The 27,917-nt window shown below is 46.2% G+C and overlaps 1 protein-coding gene across 1 annotated transcript in view; it reads right to left on the bottom strand.

The window, feature by feature from the left end:
* KCNK9 (potassium two pore domain channel subfamily K member 9) overlaps positions 1-3,224 on the bottom strand; it is a 124,891-nt gene extending 121,667 nt beyond the window's left edge. The window contains exons 1-2 of the mRNA XM_060775912.2: positions 3,112-3,224; positions 96-2,623 (exon numbers count right to left, since the gene is read on the bottom strand). Coding sequence (XP_060631895.2) covers positions 96-1,542 — 1,447 coding nt within the window. The 5' untranslated portion in view covers positions 1,543-2,623; positions 3,112-3,224. The remainder of the gene's footprint in view (positions 1-95; positions 2,624-3,111) is intronic.
* Between the last annotated feature and the right edge of the window lie 24,693 nt (positions 3,225-27,917).

The raw sequence follows: 27,917 nt of genomic DNA, 5'->3' as shown, positions 1-27,917 counted from the left end.
GAGCACCAAGATTTTAGGTCCAAACCCTGACACTTTACATAGCTTTTCCCCAGCATTTCACATCCCAATCCCATCATGGGTGGTAGACCACTCACCTATGGTGGTGATGACTGTGATGGCAAAGTAGAAAGACCCTGCAAATTTCCACTGGACCCCGGCCCGATGCGGCTCCGACTGCATGATGATCTCCTCCAGCTGCTGATAATCGTCGTTGGTGATGTTGTACTTCCCCTTGAGCCGGGTCTCCTCGGCTTTGAGCTGCTCCTCCTCGCGCATCTCGTGCTCAGACTCCAAGGCGTCGAAGACGGCCGCTCCCACCAGCAAGTAGGTGAACGTGCAGATGATCAGGGAGAGAGTCCGCACGTTCTGCCTCTTCATGGCCTCCAGGAAGGACCCACAGGAGGGACCATGTCCCCTCCCGGCCGCCCGTGGGTTCAACAGGGCGCAACACAGGCAACCACCCACAGGGGCCAAGGGCAAAGGGTGGCCGGCGACGGGGCTACCAGGGTGCGGGAAAGAGCAACCAGGGGTGGAGTGGCCTTGGAAGGGCCGCTCTGTAGCAGGATTATTAACCTTCTCCAAAGAGTTACTCTGGAAGAGATGCTGAAAGGCCTCCAAAGGTGCTCCAGGGATGGAGTTTCTTTGCGAGTCTTGAAAAGTCCCTGAACAGCCACAGGGGATGAAGTGCCCTTGGAGGCGCTGCTGTCCAGGGTCCTGAAATGTCTCCAAAGAGTGACCAGGGGTGGAGTGGCCTTGGAAGGGCCGCTCTCTAGCAGGATTATTAACCTTCTCCAAAGAGTTACTCTGGAAGAGATGCTGAAAGGCCTCCAAAGGTGCTCCAGGGATGGAGTTTCTTTGTGAGTCCTGAAAAGTCCCTGAACAGCCACAGGGGATGAAGTTCCCTTGGAGTTGCTGCTGTCCAGGGTCCTGAAATGTCTCCAAAGAGTGGCCTTGGAAGGGCAGCTCTCCAGGGGGGTTATTAACCTTCTCCAAAGAGTTACTCTGGAAGAGATGCAGCCTAGGGTGGGGAAAGGGCTCCAAAGGTGGTCCAGGGATGGAGTTGCCTAGCAAAGGCTGCTGTCCTGGGTCCTGAAACGTCTCCGAATAGGAGAGGAAGTCCCCTTGGAGGTGCTGCTGTCCAGGGTCCTGAAATGTCTCCGAAGAGCGGCCAGGGATGGAGTCGCCTGGGAAGGAGTGCAGACCGGGGTTTCCTCGGCAGGACCGCTGTCCAGGGTGCTGAACCTCCTCCAAGCAACAGCAGGGACTGGCCTTCTCCCGGCGGCGCTGCTCTCCAGGGTGCTGAAGCGCCTCCAAAGAGTGGCCGGGCACAGCCTGCCTTGGGAAGGGCTGCGACTGTTGCTGTTGCCCCGGGCACGGAGTCTGTGCCTCTCCTCCTCCTCCTCCTCCTCCTCCTTGGTCGGGCTCCTGCGAGGAGGCAGAGAGGCAGAGGAGGCTGCTGGAGCGCCGGGACCAGGGACCGTGTAGCCGGCAAACGCGGAGCAAGACCTGCCCAAACCAAGCTGTCCCGGCGCGCAGGGCCATCAACGGCGCCTCCTTCTCCTCCTCCGCCTGCCAGGCCCCGGAGTGGAAGGGCCCTGGCTCGGCCCCACGGCTGGAAACACTCCTCCGCTCCTTCGGGAAAGGCTCCTTCCCTCCCCAACCCAACTTCCCCTTCCCTACCCTTCTTCCCAGTTCTCCTCTCCCTTCTCTAAGTCTTATTGGCCACTTGTGAAGCCCCGGGAGGGGGGAAAGGGTGCCGGGGTCCCATCCGAGAGGCTCAGGAGGCAGCTACTGGGGAAACTGGGAGGCGAGCGAGGCCCCATCCGAGGGAGGAGAGGCCGGCACGCCCCCTCCAAACCGGGTCGGGAAGGGTCCGAGTCGCGCCGCATCCAGGCTTCGAAGGGAGGGCGGGACGCTGGTTAAGAACTTCCAGGAAGTAGGGAGGGAAACTAGACAGGCTTTGCACACCCCACGGATGTCTTGTCCTTCGATCCCGCTCCCCAAATGGGAAAGGGAGTAGACAGAAAGGCTGGAGGAGTCAGCCAAGGGAGAGGCAGGCAGACACGAGGAGATGCGCCTCCTTCTTTCTCTCTCTTTCTCTCTCGCTTGGAGAAGACTAGGAGCGATCCAGAGGCATCCAAGTGACACCCCCAGAATGAAGAGAACGGCAGGCGCTGGCTACGAATGGGAAAAAGAGAGGGAACCCAGCCGAATCCGACTCCCTCTGGGATCTTTTGTTCCTCTTCCCGCGACGATGCCTTCAACAGGAGAAAGAGGGGAGAAGCAAAGGCTCTTTCCTTGAGATCCGGTGCTTTTCAAGGGAGGCAGAAGAAGAGGGGCGTTTGGGTAAGGAAGAAGGGGAGACTTTGGGGTCTGCCTCATGGCCAGGCTCCCGAGGCTCGCCGGCTGACTCCTCGCCGGAGTTTCCCAAGCGAAAGCCACAGGCGTTGCATCGGGAGAGAGAGAGAGAAAGAGAGAGAAGAGACAGGTGTGCCTGCCTGCTTTCCTGGATCTTGATTCCCTTCAACCCGCAGTTTAAGAGAGAAGGTGCGAAGGAAGGGTCTTCAATGGCCTCGGTCTTTTCCTCTGGATCCCAGAAGAGGAGAAGCTCTTCTCAAGTCCTCTGGAGAGAGAGAGAGAAGCAAAAGCAAACCATGAGGCTTAGAACAGAGGGAGGAGGAGGAGGAAAGAAGGGAGGAGAGGAGGGGTCCCTTGGAGGCTAGGCTCTTCTCTCCTCTCTCTTTCGCTTTCTTTCGGAAAAGCTCCTCTCTACCTTGGGCAGAAGGACAAAGCAGCAGCCCCACCTCCTTCTCAAGGCTTGATATCCTCAGAAAGGAAAGGGGGGTGATTCGGGAGCCCCCTCCCCCGCCTTCCAGCCCCTTCCTAAGCCCCCAAATGTGATGGAGATGTTCGGGAGGCAAGTGTTGAGGTGAGTCTGGTCTCTGTCGCCTTTGAGCTGGGATCCCTGCCCACTCCACTAGCACCAGAGAAAGAGGGAGAAAGGGAGAGAAAGGGATGGGAAGGGGAGAAAGAGAGTGGCACCAGAGAAAGAGGGAGGAAGGGAGGGAAAGGGATGGGAAGGGGAGAGAGAGACCTTCCTCAGCCACCCACCTTGTCTGGAAATGGAGCCGGACCCGCCGTCTGCTGCCTCCCTCCTTCCTTCCCTCCTTCCCTCCTTCCTTCCTTCCCTCCCGGAGCTGCTCTCTCTCGCTCTCTCTCTTGTCGTCCACAACCTCACTCCTTCACTCCCTCTCTTTCTCCAGACCCTGGCCCCGCCCACCTCTCGACAAAGCCACGCCCACTCGGCTCTCCCTCTTTTAAATAAGCTTCTAATTGTTGGGAGGGGAGATCTGGGAGGAAAGGCTGAGCTGGATGGGAGGGAAGCACCACCCCCTTTCCTTCCTTCCTTCCTTCCTTCCTTCCTTCCTTCCTTCCTTCCTTCCTTCCTTCCTTCCTTCCTTCCTTCCTTCCCTGGCGTGGTTTCTTTCTGTCCTTCTCCCTCCTCCTCTTCTTCTTCTTCTTCTTCTCCCTCTCCTTCTCTTTCTCTCTCTCCTTCTCCCTCTCCTTCTTCTCCTTCTCCTCCTTCTCCTCCTTCTCCTCCTCCTTCTCCTCCTCCTTCTCCTTCTCCTCCTCCTTCTCCTCCTCCTCCTCCCTCTCCCTCTCCCTCTCCTTCTCCCTCACCTTCTCCTTCTTCTTTCTCCTCCTCCTCCTCCTCCTCCTCCTCCTCCTCTTCTTCTTCTTCTTCTTCTTCTTCTTCTTCTTCTTTCTCCTCCTCCTCCTCCTCTTCTTCTTCTTCTCCTCCTTCTTTCTCCTCCTCCTCCTCCTCTTCTTCTCCTCCTTCTTCTTCTCCTTCTTCTTCCTCCTCCTTCTCCTTCTTCTCCTCCTTCTCCTCCTTCTTTTTGGAACTTTTGGAAAGGCACGACCTTAGTTGAGATGGTAACCTTTAGTAAAGTATGATCTTCCTGAGAAGAGTTAAAAACTCACTTGAGTCAACCTCTTCCTTAGTAGTAAATATCCACTAGTATTCATGCAAGGCAATTGGGTTTCTTAGACTGATATACCTAGATATCTCTTAGAACTGTTAGGGACAAAGATATGCCAATGTACAAAAAAAAAAAAGCCCAGCAGTTGCAGAAGTGTTGTTTCAAGTTGCCCAAAAAATCTACTCTCTCATAGAATAATAGAGTTGGAAGAGGCCTCATGGGCCATCCAGTCTAACCTCTTTCTGCCAAGAAGTAGGAAAATCACATTCAAAGTACCCCTGACAAATGGCCATCCAGCCTCTGTTTAAAAGCCTCCAAAGAAGGAGCCTCCACCGTACTCTGAGGCAGAGAGTTCCACTGCTGAACAGCTCTCACAGTTAGGAAGTTCTTCCTAACGTTCAGATGGAATATCCTTTCTTGTAGTTTGAAACCATTGTTCCATGTCATAGTCTCCAGGACAGCAGAAAATAAGCCTGCTCCCTATGACATCCCTGACATCTTTACACATGGCCATCATCATGTCTCCTCTCAGCCTTCTCTTCTTCAGGCTAAACATGCCCAGCTCTTTAAACCGCTCTTCATAGGGCTTGTTTTCCAGACCCTTGATCATTTTAGTTGCCCTCCTCTGAGCACATTCTAGTTTGTCAACATCTCTCTTCAGTTGTGGTTCCCAGAATTAGACACAGTGTGATTCCAGGTGTGGTCTGACCAAGGCAGAATAGAGGGGTAGCATGACTTCCCTAGATCTAGACACTATACTCCTATTTATGTCTAGATCCAGGGAAGTCATGCTACCCCTCTATTCTGCCTTGGTCGGGCATTGGTTGAAATCATGCTCTCAAGAGACCAAAAATTAGCAGTCTTTGTATTGTCAAAGGCTTTCATGGCCAGAATCACTGGGTTGTTGTAGGTTTTTTCGGGCTATATGGCCATGTTTTAGAGGCATTCTCTCATGACGTTTCACCTGCATCTATGACAAGCATCCTCAGAGGCAAAAGCATCCTAGCCCAAAAAAACCTACAACAACCCATGTAGTAGTCTTTGTTAAAAATAACATAGTTGGTTTACTCACAAACTTCATGTATTCAGCATACAGGTACATTGCTTAACATCCTATCGGGGATACCTAAGGAGGACAAAATCATTCTCCTGGGGGACTTCAATGCAAGAGTCGGGCGAGACTTCGACCTGTGGCCAGGCACCATAGGAAAAGACGGGGTTGGAAACAGCAACTCGAATGGCATCCTGCTTCTCACCAAATGTGCGGAGCACAACCTTGTCATCACCAACACGCTCTTCCGCCAGAAAAACAAGTTCAAGACATCATGGAAGCACCCACGGTCAAAGCATTGGCACCTCTTAGACTATGTAATCACACGTGCCAGAGACCGCCGTGACGTACTCCTCACAAGAGCCATGACAGGTGCTGACGACTGCTGGACCGACCACAGGCTAATCCGATCCACGATGGCTATCAAGATTGCCCCCAAGCGCAGACTCCAAGGAAGAAAGACAAGGCGCAAAATGAACACCCAAGCCCTTCAAGAGCCCTCCAGGCGAGCCCATCTCCAAACAGCACTCAAGGACCATCTACCCACAGTACACCCCGAAAATGTTGAGGAACACTGGAACAAACTGAAGACCTCCATCATCCAAGCCTGCGAAGAATCTATTGGATACCAAGCCAAGAAACATCAAGACTGGTTTGACGAAAATGACATCGAGATCCAACAGCTAATCGACAAGAAAAGGAAAGCCTTCCAAACATGGCAGAGAGACATCAACTGTGCTGCTAAGAAAAAGATCTACGCCAGTGCAAAAGCTGAGGTCCAAAGAAGGACAAGAGAACTCAAGAACATCTGGTGGACAAAGAAGGCTGAAGAAATCCAACACCTGGCAGATACCCATAATGCTCAAGGACTTTTCAAAGCCACAAAGGTCATCTATGGGCCAAGAAACCATGGCATACAGCCTCTACGCTCATCAGACGGAACCAAACTCCTGAAGGACCAAAAGTCAATTGCACTACGTTGGAAAGAACACTACCAAAGCCTCCTAAACCGCAGCTCCAGTGTGGCCGAAGAGGTCCTCTCACAAATCCCGCAACAACAAACCAGGGATGAGCTTGCAGCACTGCCTAGTTTGGAAGAAGTCAGCAATGCCATCAGCCAACAAAAGAACAACAAAGCCAGCGGACCGGATGGGATCCCTGCTGAAATCTTTAAAGAGGGAGGACCTGCGCTGACACACCAACTCCACCAGCTCATAGAAAAAGTGTGGGTGACCGAGAAAATCCCAGCAGACTTCAAGGATGCCACCATCATCACCCTCTTCAAAAAAGGGGAAAGAACAGACTGCGGAAACTATCGAGGTATCTCCCTTCTAACCTCCGCTGGGAAAATCCTCGCAAGAATCCTTGCAAACCGCCTTCTGCCCCTCTCAGAAGACACCCTCCCAGAATCCCAGAACGGCTTCCGCCCCTCCAGAGGAACTGTGGACATGATCTTCACTGCACGACAACTCCAAGAAAAATGCAGGGAACAAAACCAACCTCTGTACATGGCATTCATCGACCTTGCAAAGGCATTCGACACAGTGAATCGCAGCGCTCTCTGGACCATCCTCCAAAAAATCGGGTGCCCAAGCAAATTTGTGAACATCCTGCGGCTCCTCCACGATGACATGATGGCAACAGTCTTGGATAGCAATGGCTCCCAAAGTGACCCAATTTAAGGTGGAATCGGGTGTCAAACAGGGATGTGTTATTGCCCCAACTTTATTCTCCATCTTCATCGCCATGATACTACACCTTGTTGATGGGAAGCTTCCCACCGGAGTGGAAATCATCTATCGGACAGACGGCAAGCTATTTAACCTCAGCAGACTGAAAGCCAAAACCAAGGTCACAACAACATCTGTTATAGAACTCCAGTATGCTGATGACAATGTCGTCTGTGCGCATACAGAAAAAGATCTACAAGCCACTCTCAACACCTTTGCAGAAGCATACACAAAGCTTGGCCTGTCACTGAACATCGAGAAAACCAAAGTGCTGTTCCAGCAGTCACCAGCTGTCTCCTCTCCAATGCCAGAGATACAGCTTAATGGCGTAACATTAGAAAATGTCGACCATTTCCGCTACCTTGGCAGCCACCTCTCCACCAAAGTCAACATCGACGCCGAAATACAACACCGCCTGAGCTCTGCCAGTGCAGCATTTTCCAGAATGAAGCAGAGAGTGTTTGAGGACCGGGACATCCGTAGGGAGACCAAGGTGCTTGTCTATAAAGCTATTGTCCTCCCAACCCTGCTATATGCCTGTGAGACGTGGACTGTCTACAGACGTCACATGCAGCTCCTGGAACGATTCCATCAGCGCTGCCTCCGGAAAATCCTGCAAATCTCCTGGGAAGACAAGCGGACAAACGTCAGCGTGCTGGAGGAAGCAAAGACCACCAGCATTGAAGCAATGGTCCTCCAACATCAACTCCGCTGGGCAGGCCACGTTGTCCGGATGCCTGACCACCGTCTCCCAAAGCAGTTGCTCTACTCCGAACTCAAGAACGGAAAACGGAATGTTGGTGGACAGGAAAAGAGATTTAAAGATGGGCTCAAAGCCAACCTTAAAAACTCTGGCACAGACACTGAGAACTGGGAGGCCCTGGCCCTTGAGCGCTCCAGCTGGAGGTCAGCTGTGACCAGCAGTGCTGCAGAATTCGAGGAGGCACGAGTGGAGGGTGAAAGAGAGAAACGTGCCAGGAGGAAGGCGCATCAAGCCAACCCCGACCGGGACCGCCTTCCACCTGGAAACCAATGCCCTCACTGCGGAAGAAGATGCAGAGCAAGAATAGGGCTCCACAGCCACATGCGGACCCACAAGGAAACCCATGATGGAAGACCATCTTACTCGTCCAACGAGGGATCGCCTAAGTAAGTAAGTAAGTAAGTAAGTACATTGCTTATCAGTCCAGGTACAGATATATTTGAAGTAATTTCTCTGTGCAGATAACACAGGACATCTTTCATATAATCAACAGTCCAAAGACTAAAGCATCTCTCTGTTCTGGGAATCTAATGGAGTCTCTTCTCTAAAGCATTCTACCTCTACTGACTTCTAAAATGGAGTCTGAAGTCTGAATACTCCCAGACCTGATCACAGGTCTGCACTCCCATTCACAACACAGAGTTAAGGAAAACTGCATACCAATACACACATATACAATACAGTAAACAATCTGAATTATATACATAACAAATAACTAGTATAGGAGGCTTCTAGAAAGATTCTTTTTCCAACAGTGATTCCCTAAAGAGTGATCATAGAAGCACCGGGACTGTGGCGCAGCGGCCTGAGAGTTAGCTGTATTAAGATCACTTCTGACCAAAAGGGTCATGAGTTCGAAGCCAGCCCAGGTCGGAGTGAGCTCCCGACCAATTGTGTAGCTTGCTGTCGACCTTTGCAACTCAAAAGACAGTTACATCTGTCAAGTAGGAAAATTAGGAACCACCTATGTGTGGGGAGGCTAATTTAACTAATTTATGAGGCCATAAAAAAGACTCCAGCAAAGCATGCGGGGAATGAGGAAGTACTTCATCAGTGTCGCAGATGGATGATGAAAGCGACAGCTCCCCTGGTGGCCAGAAAAGTTAAATAGCCTCTGACTGTCTGTCTATATCTGTTGTGTGTCTTTGGCATTGAATGTTTGCCATATATGTGTACATTGTAATCTGCCCTGAGTTCCCTGCGGGGTGAGAAGGGTAGAATATAAATACTGTAAACAAACAAACCACAGACTTGGACCTCAAGAGTCATCCAGTGCCTTTATTTACATCATTTTCATCCCACTTTTTTTGCTATAGGGAAGGCATGGGAAGAGAAGGCTAAAGGCCAAGGGAAATTACAATTCCCAAGTTTCCATAGCATTGAGCCACGGCAGCCAAAGCAGTGTCAAACTGCATTAATTCTACAGTGTAGATCGGGTGTGGGTAACCTTCAGCCCTCTAAATATGTTAGACTTCAACTCCCATAATAATGGGAGTTGAGGTCCAAAGCACCTGGACATCCGGAGTTTGCCTACACCTGATATCATAGAATCATAGAATCATAGAATCAAAGAGTTGGAAGAGACCTCATGGGCCATCCAGTCCAACCCCCTGCCAAGAAGCAGGAATATTGCATTCAAAGCACCCCTGACAGATGGCCATCCAGCCTCTGTTTAAAAGCTTCCAAAGAAGGAGCCTCCACCACACTCTGGGGCAGAGAGTTTCACTGCTGAACGGCTCTCACAGTCAGGAAGTTCTTCCTCATGTTCAGATGGAATCTCCTCTCTTGTAGTTTGAAGCCATTGTTCCGCGTCCTAGTCTCCAAGGAAGCAGAAAACAAGCTTGCTCACTCCTCCCTGTGGCTTCCTCTCACATATTTATACATGGCTATCATATCCCCTCTCAGCCTTCTCTTCTTCAAGCTAAACATGCCCAGCTCCTTAAGCCGCTCCTCATAGGACTTGTTCTCCAGACCCTTGATCATTTGAGTCGCCCTCCTCTGGACACATTCCAGCTTGTCAATATCTCTCTTGAATTATGGTGCCCAGAACTGGACACAATATTCCAGGTGTGGTCTAACCAAAGCAGAATAGAGGGGTAGCATGACTTCCCTAGATCTAGACACTAGGCTCCTATTGATGCAGGCCAAAATCCCATTGGCTTTTTTTGCCGCCACATCACATTGTTGGCTCATGTTTAACTTGTTGTCCACAAGGACTCCAAGATCTTTTTCACACGTAACTCAAAGCAGATAATATTAAATATAACACAATTCAAGCCCTCCCAACAGGTGGCCATCCAACCTCTGTTGAAAAGCCTCCTGAGAATAAGACTCCACCAGATTCCAGGCAAAAGCATTTTCTGCTCTCAGGTAACTCTTTTCATCAGGCAGTTCTTCCCAGTTTTGGGTGGAATTGCTTTTCTTGTGGTTTGAATTCATTGATCTATGTTTTAATCTCAGGAGCAGCAGAACGCCAGCTTGCTCCCTCCTCAATATGTTATCCTCTCAGATATTAAACACACCATGAGCTGAAGAAAGATTCGGCACCTTTGGCCTGCAGGGAAGAAGATGGGCAAAGCTCACAGCCATTCCAAGTGCTTTATGGATTAACTGCAGAACATGATGGTCTTCCCAGCAAGGGCATTCTGGGCATGTCTATTCATCACTGATCTCTATTGAGTGGCACACAAGAAGAAAGCTGTAGAAATATTGAAAAGTGCAGAAATCAACCCAATGTTTATGTAACTCCTTTCCTATTATACCGGGGGTTCTCAGCCTTGTTAATGCTATGACCCCTTAATACAGTTTCTCATGTTGTGGTCACCCTCAACCATAAAATTATTTTCATTGCTACTTCATAATTGTAATATTTCTATGGTTATGAATCGTAATGTAAATATCTGATATGCAGGATGTATTTTCATTCACTGGACCAAATTTGGCACAAATACCCGCTACGCCCAAATTTGAATACTGGTGGGGTTGGGAGGGAATTGATTTTTGTCATTTGAGAGTTGTTGTTGCTGGGATTTATAGTTCACCTACAATCAAAGAGCACTCTGAACTCCACTAATGATGGAATTGAACCAAGCTTGGCACACAGAACTCCCACGCCCAACAGAAAATACTGGAAAGATTTGGTGGGCATTGACCTTGAGTTTTGGAGTTATAGTTCACCTACATCCAGAAAGCACTGTGGACTCAAAACAATCATATATTTGGACCAAACATGGCACGAATACTCAATATGTCCAAATGTGAACACTGGTGGAGTTTGGGGAAAATAGATCGTGTCATTTCAGAGTTGTAGTTGCTGGGATTTATAGTTCAACTACAAGCAAAGAGTACTCTGAACTCCACCAATGATGGAATTGAACCAAGCTTGGCACACAGAACTCCCACACCCAACAGAAAATACTGGAAAGATTTGGTGGGCATTGACCTTGAGTTTGGGAATTGTAGTTCACCTACATCCAGAAAGCACTATGAACTCAAAATGATCATACATTTCGACCAAACTTGGCATGAATACTCAATTTGTCCAAATGTGAAAACTGGTGGTGTTTGGTAAAAATAGACCGTGACATTTGGGAGTTGTAGTTGCTGGGATTTATAGTTCACCTACAATCAAAGAACACTCTGAACTCCAACAATGATGGAATTGAACCAAGCTTGACACACAGAACTCCCATGCCCAACAGAAAACACTGGAAAGATCTGGTGGGCATTGACCTTGAGTTTTGGAGTTGTAGTTCACCTACATACAGAGGCGGCCCTAGATAATTTTCAATGGTAAGCAAACAGTATTTTGGTGCTCCCCCCACCCCAAGCAATCACTGATATATATATATTCTGTTCATCATGGGAGTTCTGTGTGCCATATTTGGTTCAATTCCATCATTGGTGGAGTTCAGAATGCTCTTTGATTGTAGGTGAACTATACATCCCAGTAACTACAACTCGCATATGTCAAGGTCTATTTTCCCCCAAGAGCGCCTCAAGAGCGCCCCTGGGCCAAATTAACTATACTGGGCAAAATCAACTATACTGCAAATGCTTACTCTGCGTAATGGGTTGAGCCACCCCTGCCTACATCCAGGAAGCACAGTGGACTGAAAACAATCATATATTTGGACCAAACTTGGCATGAATACTCAATATGTCCAAATGTGAACACTGGTGGAGTTTGGGAAGAATAGACCATGACATTTGGGAGTTGTAGTTGCTGGGATTTACAGTTCATCTACAATCAAAGAGCATAACTGAACTCCACCAATGATAGAATTGGGCCAAACTTCCCACACAGAACCCCCATGTCTTGAAGGGACTCGCTGGTGCACGCCTCCCTCCAACCTCACACGCTCTCCGTCACTTGCACATGCGCACCACACTGCCATGTGCCAAGCATGCCTGCTCTCCCCTTCTTAATTGGAGCCTCAGAAACAGCCCTCCCCTTGGCCAAAAGGCCGGCCAATCACACCAGATTTTGGTGGGAGGATTCACTGTCTGTTTCCAAAAAGGAAGAGAAGGGCAGGCGGAGAGATCTCCAGCCTTCTCTGCCAAAGGGGTTCCTAAGACCATCAAAAATATGTGTTTTCTGGTGGTCTTTGGTGACCCCTCTGAAACCCCCTCATGACCCTCCCAGGAGTCAAAGGGGTTGACTCTTTGACTCCAACATTAGTACCAAAAGTGTTACAGATCAGTTTTTGGTCAACTTTAGATTCGGTTTGATTATTTGGGGTACTGATTCAGAAAATTGCATTGTATAGGCCACATCAGTTCTAGTTTTTGAAACAGAACATATGCCATCCAGAAGTCACCAACTGCTCGGCTACAGAAAACCATATTTAATAATCTAGAGCTACATAGCTTATTTTAGGTCTCGTGGACCATCAGTGAGCCGCAGCCCACAAGGATGGATCTGGAACATAATTGGCAGAAATAACTTATATGCTGAAATTTGGATACTGGTGGGGTTGGGGGAGATTGATTTTGTCATTTGGGAGTTGTAGTTGCTGGAATTTATAGTTCACCTAAAACCAAAGAGCAGCCCACAATGGATATGCACCAATTTGGCACACCAGCTACATGGCTACATACCCTAACCCTAATCTTAACCCAACTCCCAGGTTAAGAAATGCTGTATTATACCAACTTGCAAGAGTTGATGAAACACACTAAAACAAAGCATGCATTGCAGCTTGTGTATCCTCCTTGCTATCGTTCTGAAAGCAGGTGAATTTTAAGTGGTTTATTCTGTGTACTCCACACTTCTAATAACATACCTTCTACTGTGTGTTGTATGTGCAATTCCAGCCTTATAAGAAAGAAAACTATTACTATTTCCTCCCATAAAGTGCTCTAATCTGAGATTCATGGGAAACACTCAACAGAATTCTGTTGTTTACTTAACTGGCGTAACTTCCATTGCGCAACCAGGAGGGCAGTGTCCGGAACACATTGGTACAATTGGTTCCACTTACAAAAGAGCTTCCAAGCAATTTATTGCAATTAACTGCTGTCAAGTCAATTTCAACTTATGGTGACCCCATGAAAGAGAAACCTCAAAGTCTCCTCAGATTCTGCAGACTCAGGACAGATGTGGCTCCTTTGATTGAGTCTAATCTAGGCATGGGCAAACTTCAGCCCTCCAGGTGTTTTGGACTTCAACTCCCACAATTCCTAACAGCCGATAGGCTGTTAGGAATTGTGGGAGTTGAAGTCCAAAACACCTGGAGGGCTGAAGTTTGCCCATGGCTGGTCTATTCCATCTGGAAGCAGTCTTCTTTTTTTCCATTTGCCTTCTGCCTTACAAAGCATTGTGTCTTTTCTTGTGAGTCATGTCATGTCATGACACAGCTGAAGCATCTTAACTGAGTTTGGTCATTTTGCTTTCTAGGAAATTCAAGGTTTGATTTACAATAGGACTTTTTTAGAACTCTTCTTCAGAACCACATTTCAAATAAGTTGGCATTGTTTTCTTCATATTTATTTATTTATTTATTTGCAGCTTTTATATTCCGCCCTTCTCACCCCGCAGGGGACTCAGGGCGGATTACAGTGTACATATATATGGCAAACATTCAATGCCATTTTTTGACATACAAACATATACAGATATACACAGGGCTATTTAACTTTTTCTGGCCGCCGGCGAGCTGTCGCTTTCATCATCCATCTTCGACGCAGATGCAGCACTTCTGCATTCCCTGCATGCTTCCTTGCTGGAATGCTTTTCTGGAGTCTTCTTTATGGCCTCATAAATCAGTTAATTTAGCCTCCCCACACTTTAAGGTGGTACCTTATTTTCCTACTTGACAGATGCAACTGTCTTTCGGGTTGCAAAGGTCGACAACAGGCTACACACAATTGGTTGGAAACCCACTCCAACCCGGGCTGGCTTCGAACTCATGACCTTTTGGTCAGAGTGATCTTAATGCAGCTGACACTCAGCCAGCTGCGCCACAATCCCGGTGTTTTCAATACTAATCAAGGTGGCCAATTGCAACATTCACACTTGCTTCCAACAGACAAGAGTCCTTTCTCCACCCTGGATACCATGCCATCTATATAAATAAAATGTAATGTTCGTTTGTGGGATTAACATAACTTAAAAACCATTGGATGAATTGCCGCCAAATTTGGCCACAAGACACCTACAAATCCAAGGAGTGACCATCACTAAAAAAAATTTTTGACATTTGGGAGTTGTCGTTGCTGGGATTTATAATTAATCTACAATCCAAGAGCATTCTGAACTCCATCCATGATGAAATTGAACCAAGGACTCCCATGAGCAACAGAAAACACTAGAAGGGATTGGTGGGCATTGACCTTGAGTTTGGGTGTTGTAGTTCACCTACTTCTAGAGAGCACTGTGTTCTCAAACAATGATGGATCTGGACCAAAGTTGGCACGGATATTCCATATTCCCAAATATGAACACAGATGGAGTTGGGGGGGGGGGGGTAGACTTTGATCTTTGGGAGTTGTAGTTACTGGGATTTATAGTTCACCTACAATCAAAGAGCATTCTGAACCCCACCAATGACAGAATTGGGCCAAACTTCCCACACAGAACCCCCAAGACCAACAGAAAATACTTAAGGCCATCCAGTCCAACTCCCTTCACCAGGGCAAGAAAACTTAATCAAAGCCCTCCTGACAAAGAGCCATCCAGCCATAGATATAGATAGATATGATTAACTCAGAGAGAGATATCATAAATTTGAAAGGGACCCCTAAAGAAGGACAATTCTATGTTGCATGTTCCAGAGTAGGCCAACCAGAGAATCTCTACATCAACATAAGTATAAAGAAATTACATTTATTAGAAACTAACATTTTCCAGATTGGCAGACTAGGCCACAGCAACACTTGGCAGGGGATGGCTAGTAGATATATAAATCTCGCTCACCTAGTTTCCAACAGCCTCACGACCTCTGATGCTTTTGAACTGTGGTGCTGGAGGAAAGTTCTGAGCGTGCCTTGGACTGTGAGAAGATCCAACCAGTCCATCCTCCAGGAAATAAAGCCCGACTGCTCATTGGAGGAAAGGATACTAGAGACAACGTTGAAGTACTTTGGCCACATCATGAGGAGACAGCAAATCCTAGAGAAGACAATTATGCTGGTGAAAGTGGAAGGCAAAAGGAAGAGGGGCTGACCAAGGGCAAGATGGATGGATGGCATCCTTGAAGTGACTGGAGTGACCTTGAAGGAGCTGGGGATGGTGACAGCCAACAGGGAGCTCTGGCATGGGCTGGTCCATGAGGTCACGAAGAGTCAGAGACGACTGAACGAATGAACAACAACAACAACACGACTTCTGAGGATGCCTGCCATAGATGTGGGTGAAACATCAGGAGAGAATGCTTCTGGAACATAGCCACACAGCCCGGAAAACTCACAGCAACCCAATGATTCAGGCCATGAAAGCCTTCAACAACACAGTTTTCTTCACTTTTACTATCATACATAGAAATTAGAAGTATGGTGGTATGAGCAATCCTAATTTTAGTATAATGCTATATACTTGACCCTTCAAGATCTTGCCTCATTCCTTCATAGCTACCCTTCCAAGTCCTCATTTTCTGATTTAACAGCAATTCAGAAGACACGGGCCAATAATCTTAGCCATGTTTCCAGTATAGCATTCCTCAATCATGGCGGCAATATGAACAAGGCAATGGATGTTGTTTCTTTCTGCCTAAGAAGGCGTGGAGATCTTCAAAACACAAGGGAGTCCACCAAAAGCCACATCAAAGCACCTTCAAATCTGGAACTAACCTTGGCTCTTTTGTTCTGTTTCTCTGCACATATTTTTTCTCTCTCCTTTTCCTGGCAAATCAAGTAGGTTTCCCACCTTATTATTTTCTTCTTTTATATATAAGTAGAGTCTGAAGTTTGGGGATGCTCATACAATTAATGCTCCACTTCATAGATAGGTTCAATAAATTCATTGCGATGGCAAGGAACAGAACAAAGGAAGGGTGGCTCAAAAGGGACTTTTCTTCTTGATAGTTAATTGTGGGTGGTATTGTACCAGCATAATACTTCCACACAGTCTCATTCCTTCCCTCTTTAAGAAATAAAGACAATGTAGACACAAGTTTCACACATTGACCTAGGACAGTGGTTCTCAACCTGGGGGTCCCCATATGTTTTTGGCCTACAACTCCCAGAAATCCCAGCCAGTTTACCAGCTGTTAAGATATCTGGGAGTTGAAGGCCAAAAACATCTGGGGACCCCAGGTTGAGAACCACTGACCTAGGAAGTGAAAAATATAGACAGGGGATGCTGGATTTCAAATATCAGACAGCTAGCGATGGACCAAAAAGACCTCTTGGCCAGAGAGATATTTTCCTGCTTCTTAGCAGTGAGTTGGACTGGATGGTCCACAAGGTCTCTTCCAACTCTATTATTCTGTGATTCTATATGGTAAGAAGCCGTCTTTCAAGACTATAATGAACTATGAATAGATAACTAAAGGCTTTGGACTTCAAGGAAGGAGGCAAGGTGTGTAGAAGCACCAGGGAAATCTTCAAGTAGAGATTGTTTATGTAAATACAGAGCTGGAACCCTGCATTTGGCAATGAATTTCTGCAATGACTAGAAGAGAGGAAGGTTTCACTAAGGCAATGACAAGCTGAAAACTCAGCATCAAAACACCAACCAGAAAAATAACAAATACTTTTGCTTATAATGCTGGACATTCAAACTGAGTTCCCACATTGATAGATGAACATCACTTGACACTTATGGAATTATAAGGTGATTTTGCATTAGTGAACAGCAGCCATCATCTTTATTTATATATAGTACTTCCTTTTCCCCAGGATGAGGACTCAAGACAGTTTACATGCTTTAAAATTACAGGTAGGTAAAGGTGTCCCTTGACATTAAGTCTGGTCATGTCCGACTCTGTGGAGTGGTGCTCATCTCCATTTCTAAGCTGAAGAGCCAACATTGTCCATAGACACCTCCAAAGTCATGTGGCCAACATGACTGGATGGGGCACCATTACATTCCCACAGAAGCAGTACCTATTGATCTCACATTTGCATGCCTTCAAACTGCTAGGTTGGCAGAAACTGGGGTTAACAGTGGGAGCTCACCCCACTCCCCAGATTCTAACTGCCAACCCTTCCATCAGCAAGTTCAGCAGCTCAGTGGTTTAACCCACTGAGCCACTGGGGGCTCCAAAAATTATAGTAAAACAATTAAAATCAAATCATATTTTACACACATACACAGGTTGAGCATTCCTTATCTGGAATTCCAATATTTAAAATACTCCAAAATCTGGTATTGTCCACTAAGTGCCTGAGATAATTCAAAGTGTTGGCTTTGGCCTATACAGCCCTAAACGGCCCCGGCCCAGTTTACCTGTCAGAACACATCTCCCTTTACGAACCACTGTGAAAACTAAGATCTTATGGGGAGGCCCTGCTCTTGGTCCCGCCACCATCACACGTGCAATTGGTGGGGACGAGAGACAGGGCCTTATCATTGTGCCCCCCCCCCCCAAATTATGGAACTCCCTTCCCTCCTGTCCTTCAGAAGGATGGTGAAGACCTGGCTGTGGGACCAAGTCTTTGGGGCAGTGCAATGAGGCAATAATAGAATGGTGTCCTGAGATGGTTTTTAAGAAACTGATTTCAAAGTGGATGTAAGTGATTTTAATGTTTGTTGATTTCCTGAATGAGCAGCCAAGCTCTTAATTACTTGGAACAACCAACCTTTGTCTTTTGAGTCTTGCACCTTTGTCTCACGTGGAACTAGACACTTGAGTTAATTAAGGATTCATCTCCATACCCACGTCACCACTTCATCCAGTTTGCACCCTCCTAGGGGACATCTCTGCAATGGATTGGATCTTTGAACTGTTCTCTTTCCCACCATGGGAATCTCCTCCTTCAGGTTGTGACATCAGAAGAACCTCCAACCAATCTCTGTGTGGATCCATGCTGACCCCTCTTTTCTGCCAATCAGGGGAGGATGCAGGAAGTCTGAATAGCTGTCAGAACTGCATAAAATACAAAGACAAGTATCCACTGTTACAGTAATACAAATGTTTTGAATTTTTGAGTCGAAACTGGTTGTGGTTTTGGAGTCTATTCATCCATAGTAAAGAAATAAGAACAATTATTGTGTATGAGAAGAGGAGTCAATTCATCTTTAAAGAGAAGAATAATTTTTTTTTACTCCAAATGCAACAGTCTTATGTTTTATTGTATATTGTTGTTCATTCGTTCAGTCGTCTCCGACTCTTCGTGACCTCATGAACCAGCCCACGCCAGAGCTCCCTGTCGGCCGTCACCACCCCCAGCTCCTTCAAGGTCAGTCCAGTCACTTCAAGGATGCCATCCATCCATCTTGCCCTTGGTCGGCCCCTCTTCCTTTTGCCTTCCACTTTCCCCAGCATCATTGTCTTCTCTAGGCTTTCCTGTCTCCTCATGATGTGGCCAAAGTACTTCAACTTTGTCTCTAGTATCCTTCCCTCCAATGAGCAATCGGTTTTATTGTATAGCAATAGCTTTATTTGTGTTTGTATAACTATCTAACTCTGAATTCATATTGAATTCATATTGATGTTTAATGACATTCAAAACGTTTGTATTATTGTAACAGTGGATGCTTGTCTTTGTAGTCTTGGGGAACCCATTTTCCTGTATAGCATTGTCATGTATTTTTCTGTGAATTTGTTCTTCTACCTTTTTAAGTGTGTTGCTTGTACTTGCCTCCTATTTGACCAAATTGTTATAAACCTCTGTAGCTTTGCCTATGTTCCAGAGTGCTTGTCTTCAATCTGGGCCGATCTGGTTTAGCAAAGCCTCACTGGGCATGGACCTCCTTATCCGAGGTCCTAACTGAAATCTCTACACCTGGATTCACTCAGCAAGACAACAGACAAAAGCCTAGTGAAATGGCACATGTTTGGCATCTCACAGGTCTAAGAATCAATCCTTGGAATCTTTAGGTCTGAAAGTACCAGGTTGGTGGCACAGGTGGCTGGGAGTCAGCTGCATTAAGATCACTACTAACCGAAGGTCATGAGTTTGAAGCCAGCCCCGGTCAGAGTCAGTGTCCAACAAATTTGTGTAGCTTGCTGTCAACCTTTGCAGCCCGCAAGACAGTTGAATATGTCAAGTAGGAAATTTAGGTACCGCCTATGCGGGGAGTCTAATTTAATTAATTTATGATGCCATAAAAATCTCGAGCAAGCCTGCAAAGAATGAGGAAGTACTTCATCAGTGTCACAAATGGATGGTGAAGCAACAGCTCCCCTGGCGGCCAGAATACCCTCATAAAAAGTTACATTGCCTCTGTGTCTGTCTATATATGTTGTATGTCTATGGCATTGAATGTTCGCCATGTATATGTACATTGTAATCCACCCTGAGTCCCCTGCAGGTGAGAAGGGCAGAATATAAATATTGTAAATAAATAAATAAATAAATAAATAAATAAATAAATAAATAAACTGGGTTGTTGTAGGTTTTTTCGGGCTATATGGCCATGATCTAGAGGCATTTTCTCCTGACGTTTTGCCTGCATCTATGGCAAGCATCCTCAGAGGTAGTGAGGTCTGTTGGAACTAGGAAAATGGGTTTATATATCTGTGGAATGACCAGGGTGGGACACTTGTCTGCTGGAGCTAGGTGTGAATGTTTCAACTGACCACCTTGATTAGCATACAATGGCCTGACAGTGCCTGGAGCAAACTTTTGTTGAGAGGTGATGTCCTTGTTTGTTTCCCCTCTGTTGTTGTGCTGTTGTAACTTTAGAGTTTTTTAATACTGGTAGCCAGATTTTGTTAATTTTCATGGTTTCCTCCTTTCTGTTGAAATTGTCCACGTGCTCGTGTATTTCAATGGCTTCTCTGTGTAGTCTGACATGGTGATTGTGAGAGTGGTCCAGCATTTCTGTGTTCTCAAATAAAATTCTGTGTCCAGGTTGGTTCATCAGGTGCTCTGCTGTGGCTGATTTCTCTGGTTGAAGTAGTCTACTGTGCCTTTCATGTTCCTTGATCCGTGTTTGGGCAATGCTCTTGCATTTGGTGGTCCCTATGTAGACTTCTTGTCCACAGCTGCATGGTATACGGTAGACTCCTGCAGAAGTGGGAAGATCCCTCTTGTCCTTTGCTGAACGTAACATTTGTTGGATTTTCTTGGTGGGTCTGTAGATAGTTTGTATGTTGTGTTTCCTCATCAGCTTCCCTATGCGGTCAACAGAAAGGGGGACACCATGAAAATGAACAAAATCTGGCTACCAGTATTAAAAAACTCTAATATTAGACTTGTCCACATCTGCATGGTACACGGTAGACTCCTGCAGAAGTGAGAGGATCCCTTCCAACCACATGTGCCCTCCATGGTTGTATTTGTGCTCCCAAGGACCCAAAGGCATCAAAAATACTCAATACACCAAAAAACTGCCAGGCCATCAAATGCTAATCAAGGTGGTCCGGTGAAACATTCACACCTAGCTCCAGCCTTCCCTGGCCAACTTGTCTGAGGATGGTAGGAGCTACAGGCCAACATATCTGAAATCTGCCATCTTGGAGAAATCTATTAAACTCAATGAACCGTAGGGTTGAGTCAATCCAAGGGCATCTCCTTATTTTCTTCTAAGGCTTGTGTTCAAGCAGTCCACCCACTCCCGCTGTTCCCCTCCAATTTCCTGCCCCTGAAGGTTCTGCAACCAATTTAAAATGAGACTTGCTGCCCTTTTCCTCTATAATCAAAGCCTCTCTCCTTTCCCACTTTTCAATCCGCACCACCTGATTTATGTGGGCCATTTCTGGTCCCGCTATAGGGGGAAAAGAGCTCCACGATCTCATTCTATAAATAGTTCGCAACCCTGAGTAAAGTTGTGGAGCCGATCAATAGCCTGTCTCAAGGAGGTCTTGAAATTGCATCTCAGGGGACGGAGGAGGCACCGTGGAGAATTGATAAATGAGTTGGAAATGCTGCGTGTGTTGTGTGTATCTAATTAACAAAGGGTGACTGGGATCAATAGCAACGAAGGAGCCGAGCTAAAAATAGCGCTCAGGCCTGAGAATGCAACCTGCGGGCATCAGCCTGGAATGAAAATGTCCCCCTGAGTGATTATCCACACACACTTTCCCTCCTTTTTCTTTCCTTTCCTGGGATGAAGCATGTCCGGCAAGCAAGGCCCAGAAGCTACCGGGTGGCAGATCCACATCACCCAATGCGATATGGCACAGTATGTTCCCTTTTGGAAACAAACGCTCCCTCTTCCCCTGGAAAAAGAAAAAAAACAAAATATATAAGCAGAGCTTTGACATCTCTCTATGTCTCTCTCTCTGCACTTGCTCTGCTCTTTTAGATTTCAAAGCTCAGCACAAGATTCTTTCTTCTTTCCCCAGAGCGAAATGCATTGATCAGTCAATCAGTGTAATTGGTTAATCATAGATTTATAGTGTGGGCTTTGCGCTCCTCGCGCCAGCAGGTCATTTTACTGCCAGCAGAACCGGTGTGACGAAGTGGTTTGAGAGTGAGCTAGAAACCCAGGAGACAAGGATTTCAGTCTCCATCAGCATTGGATGCTTCTGGGCAAGTCACACACTCTCAGCCTCAGAGGAAAGCAATCACAAATCTTTTCTGAATAAATCTTGACAAGGAAAATGTTCCCGTAATTTTGATCTCTTTGGGAAGAGACCCCAAAGGCCATCCAGTCCAACCCCCTGCCATGCAACACCCAATCAAAGCACTCCTGACAAATAGCCATCCAGCCTCTTTTGAAACTCATCCAGAGAAGGAGACTCCACCAAACTCCAGGTAAGGTAAAGTAAAGGTTTTCCCCTGACATCAAGTCCAGTCATGTCCAACTCTGAGGGTTGGTGCTCATCTCCATTTCTAAGACGAAGAGCCATAGACACCTCCAAGGTCATGTGGTCAGCATGACTGCATGGAGTGCCGTTACCTTCCCACTGGTGCAGTACCTATTTATCTACTCTCATTTGCATGTTTTCAAACCGCTAGGTTGGCAGAAGCTGTACCAAACTCCAAGGCAGCATATTCCACTGTCAAACAGCTCTTACCATCACAAAGTTTTTCTTAATATTTAGGTGAAAATATCTTTTCCTGCAGTTTGAACCCATTCCTCCATTATGTCCTAGTCTCTGGAGCTGCAGAAAAAAGGCCTGCCATGTCCTCAATGTGACTGCCTTTCAGATATTTAAAGACAGCTCCCAAGTCCCCACTCAATCTTCATTTCTCCAAGCTGAACGTCTCCAGCTCCTTAAACCACTTCTTGTAGGGCTTGGCTTCCAAACCTATAGCCACTTTGGTCGCCCTTCTCTGATCGTGCCATTACCGCTCAAGCAGGGAGCTTTGAGATGGTTGAACAGAAGCTCTCCAAAGCTCTAGGTGCTCTTACTGCCTATTACAGGGAAAACCAGCTGATCCCTAATCCATCTAAAACACAGACATGTGCTTTTCACCTGAAGAACAGACAAACATCTGAGGATTACCTGGGAAGAAATCCTACTGGAGCATTGCAGCACACCCAAATACCTGGGAGTCACTCTGGACGGTGCTCTGACCTACAAGAAGCACTCCCTGAATATCAAGCAAAAAGTGGGCGCTAGAAACAATATTATACAAAAGCTGGCTGGCACAACCTGGGGATCACAACCAGACACAGTGAAGACATCTGCCCTTGCGCTATGCTACTCTGCTGTTGGTTATGCATGGAACACATCTCACCACACCAAAACAGTGAATGTGGCTCTTAATGAGACATGCCGCATTATCACGGGGTGTCTGCACCCTATACCATTGGAGAAATTACACTGTTTAGCCGGTATTGTACCACCTGACATCTGCCATGAAGTAGCAGCCAATAGTGAAAGGACCAAGGCAGAGATATCTCCAGCTCATCCCCTGTTTGGGTATCAGCCAGCACATCAACGACTTAAATCAAGAAATAGTTTTCTAAGATCTACAGAGACATTTGCTGGAACACCTCAGCAAGCAAGAGTCCAAAAGTGGCAGGCTCAAACCCAGAACCTCAATCAATGGCTGATACCAAATGAGAGACTCCCCCCTGAGCACACAGAAGACTGGGCGACTTGGAAGGTGCTGAACAGACTGCGCTCTGGCACCACGAGATGCAGAGCCAACTTTAAGAAATTGGGCTACAAAGTGGAATCCACGACATGCGAGTGTGGAGAAGAGCAAACTACAGACTACCTGCTGCAATGCAACCTGAGCCCTGCCTCATGCACAATGGAGGACCTTCTTATAGTAACACCAGAGGCTCTCCAAGTGGCCAGCTACTGATCAAAGGACATTTAATCAACTACCAAGCTTGCAAACTTTGTGTTTTGTTTGTTTGTTTGTTAAAAAATGCAATACAACTGTTTGGTTTGCTCCTGATACTATATATATATATAAGCTTGTCAATGTCTTTCTTGAATTGTGGTGTCCAGGTGCGGTCTGACCAAAGCAGAACAGAGTAGCACTATTTTCCTTTGATATGAAGAGGAAATATCCTTAACCAACCCTTGTGGGCTAAGCTTAGTATTAGCTTCAAAAGCTCTACAGTAGAGGACGTTTGCACCCTGTTACCAGAGATGACTTCAGTTGAATGGCTGAGAGTTGAACCGTGTTACTTACCTGTTGAAGAGGATGCTTCACTGCCAGCAATTGCTCTTGAGATGGAACTCTGTGCTGGTTATGCAGCACTTGCTACCTCATGTTTACCTTTGAAAAGCAGCATATCCTAAACAAGTTGACAACTGAAGCCCTGAACATTGCATGTGATGGACACTTACACATTCCCAAATGCCAGCAGTCATTTGTAACTGCAGTATGAAACAGATTCAAAAGCAATCATCATTTTAATGCCACGGCTCAATGCTATGGAATCACAGAAGCTTTAGTTCTGCAAAATCCTTAGCCTTCTCTATCAATAAGTGCATCTACACTTTAGAATGTGTGCAGTTTGACACTGCTTTAACTGCCATGGCTCAATGCTGTGGAGTCCTGGGAATTCTAGTTTGGTGGGGCACCAACCCTCTTTGGCAGAGAAGGCTAAAAAACTGGCCAAACTACAATTCTCATGATTCCATAGCATTGAACCAAAGTGATTAACATACTGTCAGACTCCTACAACCACCATGTCAGACTACACAGAGAAGCCATTGAAATCCACAACCATGTGGACAATTTCAACAGAAAGGAGGAGACCATGAAAATGAACAAAATCTGGCTACCAATATTAAAGAAAACTCTAAAATTACAACAGCAAAACAACAGGGAGTAAACAATCAGGCACATCTAATCACCTCTCAACAAAAGATTCCCCCAGGCACTGCCAAGCCATCAAATGCTAATGAAGGTGGTCAGTTGAAAGATTCACACCTAGCTCCAGCAGACAAGAGTCCTTTGCCCTACCATGGTCATTCCACAGATATATAAACCCATTTTCTTACTTCCAACAGACCTCACTACCTCTGAGGATGCTTGCCGTGGATGCAGGCAAAACGTCAGGAGAAAATGCCTCTAGAACATGGCCATATAGCCCGGAAAAACCTACAACAACCCAGTGATTCCGGCCATGAAAGCCTTCGACAATACATTCTTACTTAGACAATCCCTTGTAGCCCGAGGATGATGGTCCTCCAAGTGTAGTGTCTTGGCAGTGGGTCCGTAAGTGGCTGTGGAGCCTATTCTTGATCCGCATGTTCTCCCGCAGTGAGTACATCTGTTTCCAGGTGAAAGGCAGTTCCAGTCAGCATTGGCTTGACGCACCTTCCTCTTGGCACATTTCTCCCTTTTGTCTTCCATTCATTCCTCTTCTGCAGCACTGCTAGTCACAGCTGACCTCCACTTGGAGCACTCAAGGGCCAGAATAGAAAGGGAAGGCTAGTGTAGATGCAAATAGGATGCATCTACACTGTAGAATTAATGCTAGTTAACAACACTTGGATTGCACCTTCCTCTTGGCACATTTCTCCCTTTTGCCCTCCATTCATTCCTCTTCGAGTTCTGCAGCACTGCTAGTCACAGCTGACCTCCAGTTGGAGCGCTCAAGGGCCAGGATAGATAGGGAAGGCTAGTGTAGATGCAAATAGGATGCATCTACACTGTAGAATTAATGCCAGTTAACAACACTTGGACTGCCATACTTCAATGCAATGGAATCATGAGATTTGTAGTTTGGTGAAGGCTGAAAAAAAACTGTCAAACTCCTATTCCCATGATTCCACAACATTGAGCCATGGGAGTTAAGGTGTGTCAAACTACATTAACTGCACAATGTAGATGTGCTCAGAGATGAAGACTTGAACAAGCAGCTGTCCCTACGATGCTTCTTCATTGATTTATGGATAAACAGAGCAGAGACTGGGGCTCTTTCCTTCCCATCACTCAGTTATTGCTAACTTTAACCCATTCCAGAGTGAGCATTTCTCATGCTTTATCCTTGATGCCACATCCTGATATCAAACCACCCTAGGTGGAGGCAATTTGGAGCATCTGGTCCAGCTTGAATTGTCTCTCCTGTTCTATTTTTATAACCCTGTATCATTTTTTCTATCATCCTGTAGAGCTGGCATGTGGCAGGAAGGGTGACATCATCCCTCGGCTTTCTCTCCAAAGGTCTTCGTAAGAGGCAGCGTGTCAGAGTTGGAAGATATTTCACAGGGATGAAAAAGGGAGGAAGGAGCTTTCTCCATAAGTTCCCAGCCATATCTACTGCGTGCGGTGTTTTGTTTGCAAATTTACGAGACTGTTTGCTACATGTTCATCAACAAATTAAGCACATAGGTTGCCTTCCACCCAGGAAATGAAAATTGAATTTAAGTATAAAGGGGGAGGAATCTAGCAGTGAATTTTGTGCCTAACAGAAAGCATTTTCTAGTGATAAAAATTGTCATACTGTCTTGTCGAAGGCTTTCATGGCCAGAATCACTGGGTTGTTGTAGGTTTTTTGGGCTATATGGCCATGGTCTAGAGGCATTCGCTCCTGATGTTTTGCCTGCATCTGTGGCAAGCATCCAATGCGCCACAATCCCTATATGGCCATGGTCTAGAGGCATTCTCTCCTGACGTTTCACCTGCATCTATGCTATATGACCATGGCCATATAGCCCGAAAAATCTACAACAACCCTGTCATACTGTCATTCCTCAAGCTGAGATCATTATCCCAGTATCTTGACATCATAAAGCCTACAGCATTATCCCAGTATCTTGACATCATAAAGCCTACAGCAGCATTTCTCAACCTGGGGGTCAGACCCCTGGGTTCCCAGGGGGGTGTCATAGGGGTTGCCAAAGGCCATCAGAAAACACAGTATTTTCTATTGGTCATGGGGGTTCTGTGTGGGAATTTTGGCCCAAATCTATCATTGGTAGAGTTCAGAATGCTCTTTGATCGTAGGTGAACTATAAATCCCAGCAACTACAACTCCCAAACGTCAAGGTTTATTTTCCCCAAACTCCACCAGTGTTCACATTTGGGCATATTGAGTATCTGTACCAAGTTTGGTCCAAGTCCATCATTGTTTGAGTCCACAGTGCTCTCCGGATGTAGGTGAACGACAACTCCAAAACTCCTGGAGAGTTAAGGAGAAACAGGAGAGTTTTTGTTGAAACAGCACATCTTGTGAGGATTTCAGTCACTTTTGTAGCCAGTAGGATGGATGTGGTTCTATTGCTCAGGTTGGGGGGAATGCAATTTCTCCAAGTACCATGGCTCTGTGATTGGAAAACAGTTTTCTTACTGAGTCATGTCCCTCCAACCTACTTGAGCTTTCCTTAAGGACTCTTGATAAACACTTTGGCCTAAACCCAACTGCTGGTCCCAACAAGAATCAATAGGATTCATTTAAGTGTTGACTAACCTTTCAGCAATCATTTCAACAGATTTTGTCTTGTTGGTACTAGCAATAAGACACCAGCATGAGTTGGAGCACTTGGAAAAAAATCCAAAAAACCTTACCAATATTAGAAGAAACTCAAGAAGCAGAGTTGTAAAATCTTCCTACCAGCTCCCAGCTTTCCCCAAACAAGAGAGCTTTTTGGGTTGTTGTAGGTTTTTTCGGGCTATATGGCCATGGTCCAGAGGCATTCTCTCCTGACGTTTCACCTGCATCTATGGCAAGCATCCTCAGAGGTAGTGAGGTCTGTTGGAACTAGGAAAAGGGGTTTATATATCTGTGGAATGACCAAGGTGGGACAAAGGACTCTTGTCTGCTAGAGTTAGGTATAAATGTTTCAACTGACCACCTTGATTAGCATATAACAGCCTGACAGTGCCTAGAGCAAACTTTTGTTGAGAGGTGATTAGATGTCCTTGTTTGTTTCCTATCTGTTGTTGTGCTGTTGTAATTTTAGAGTTTTTTAATACTGGTAGCCAGACTTTGTTCATTTTCATGGTTTCCCCCTTTCTGTTGAAATTGTCCACATGCTTGTGTATTTCAATGGCTTCTCTGTGTAGTCTGACATGGTGGTTACAACAGCACAACAACAGAGAGGAAACAAACAAGGACATCTAATCACCTCTCAACAAAAGTATGCTCCAGGCACTGTCAGGCCATTATAAGCTAATCAAGGTGTCACACAGGAGTCACACAGCCTTTTGTTGTATCTTTCTTCCTCAAGCAACTCTCTTTCTTTGAGGAAAGTAGGATGAACTATTTGTGGTAGGCACAGCAAGGCATGGACGGGGTATAAACCCCAGTTTTGCATTGAGTCCCCCACAAAGTAGACTGCAAGTGGCTTCAGATGGAGCCAGATACAGGAGTTCATATTCTGAGCATCCTCAATAAACATTCCCCACTAACCCTGCCTATCTCTTCTTCTCACTGGTCCCTATCCAGCTATATGTCTGAATTAAATATCTATTATTTT

Source organism: Anolis sagrei, chromosome 4 (genome assembly GCF_037176765.1).
Source record: "Anolis sagrei isolate rAnoSag1 chromosome 4, rAnoSag1.mat, whole genome shotgun sequence".
Lineage (NCBI taxonomy): Eukaryota > Metazoa > Chordata > Lepidosauria > Squamata > Dactyloidae > Anolis > Anolis sagrei.
Note: the sequence above shows the minus strand (reverse complement) of the source record. Positions and strands in the feature narration are given on the sequence as shown.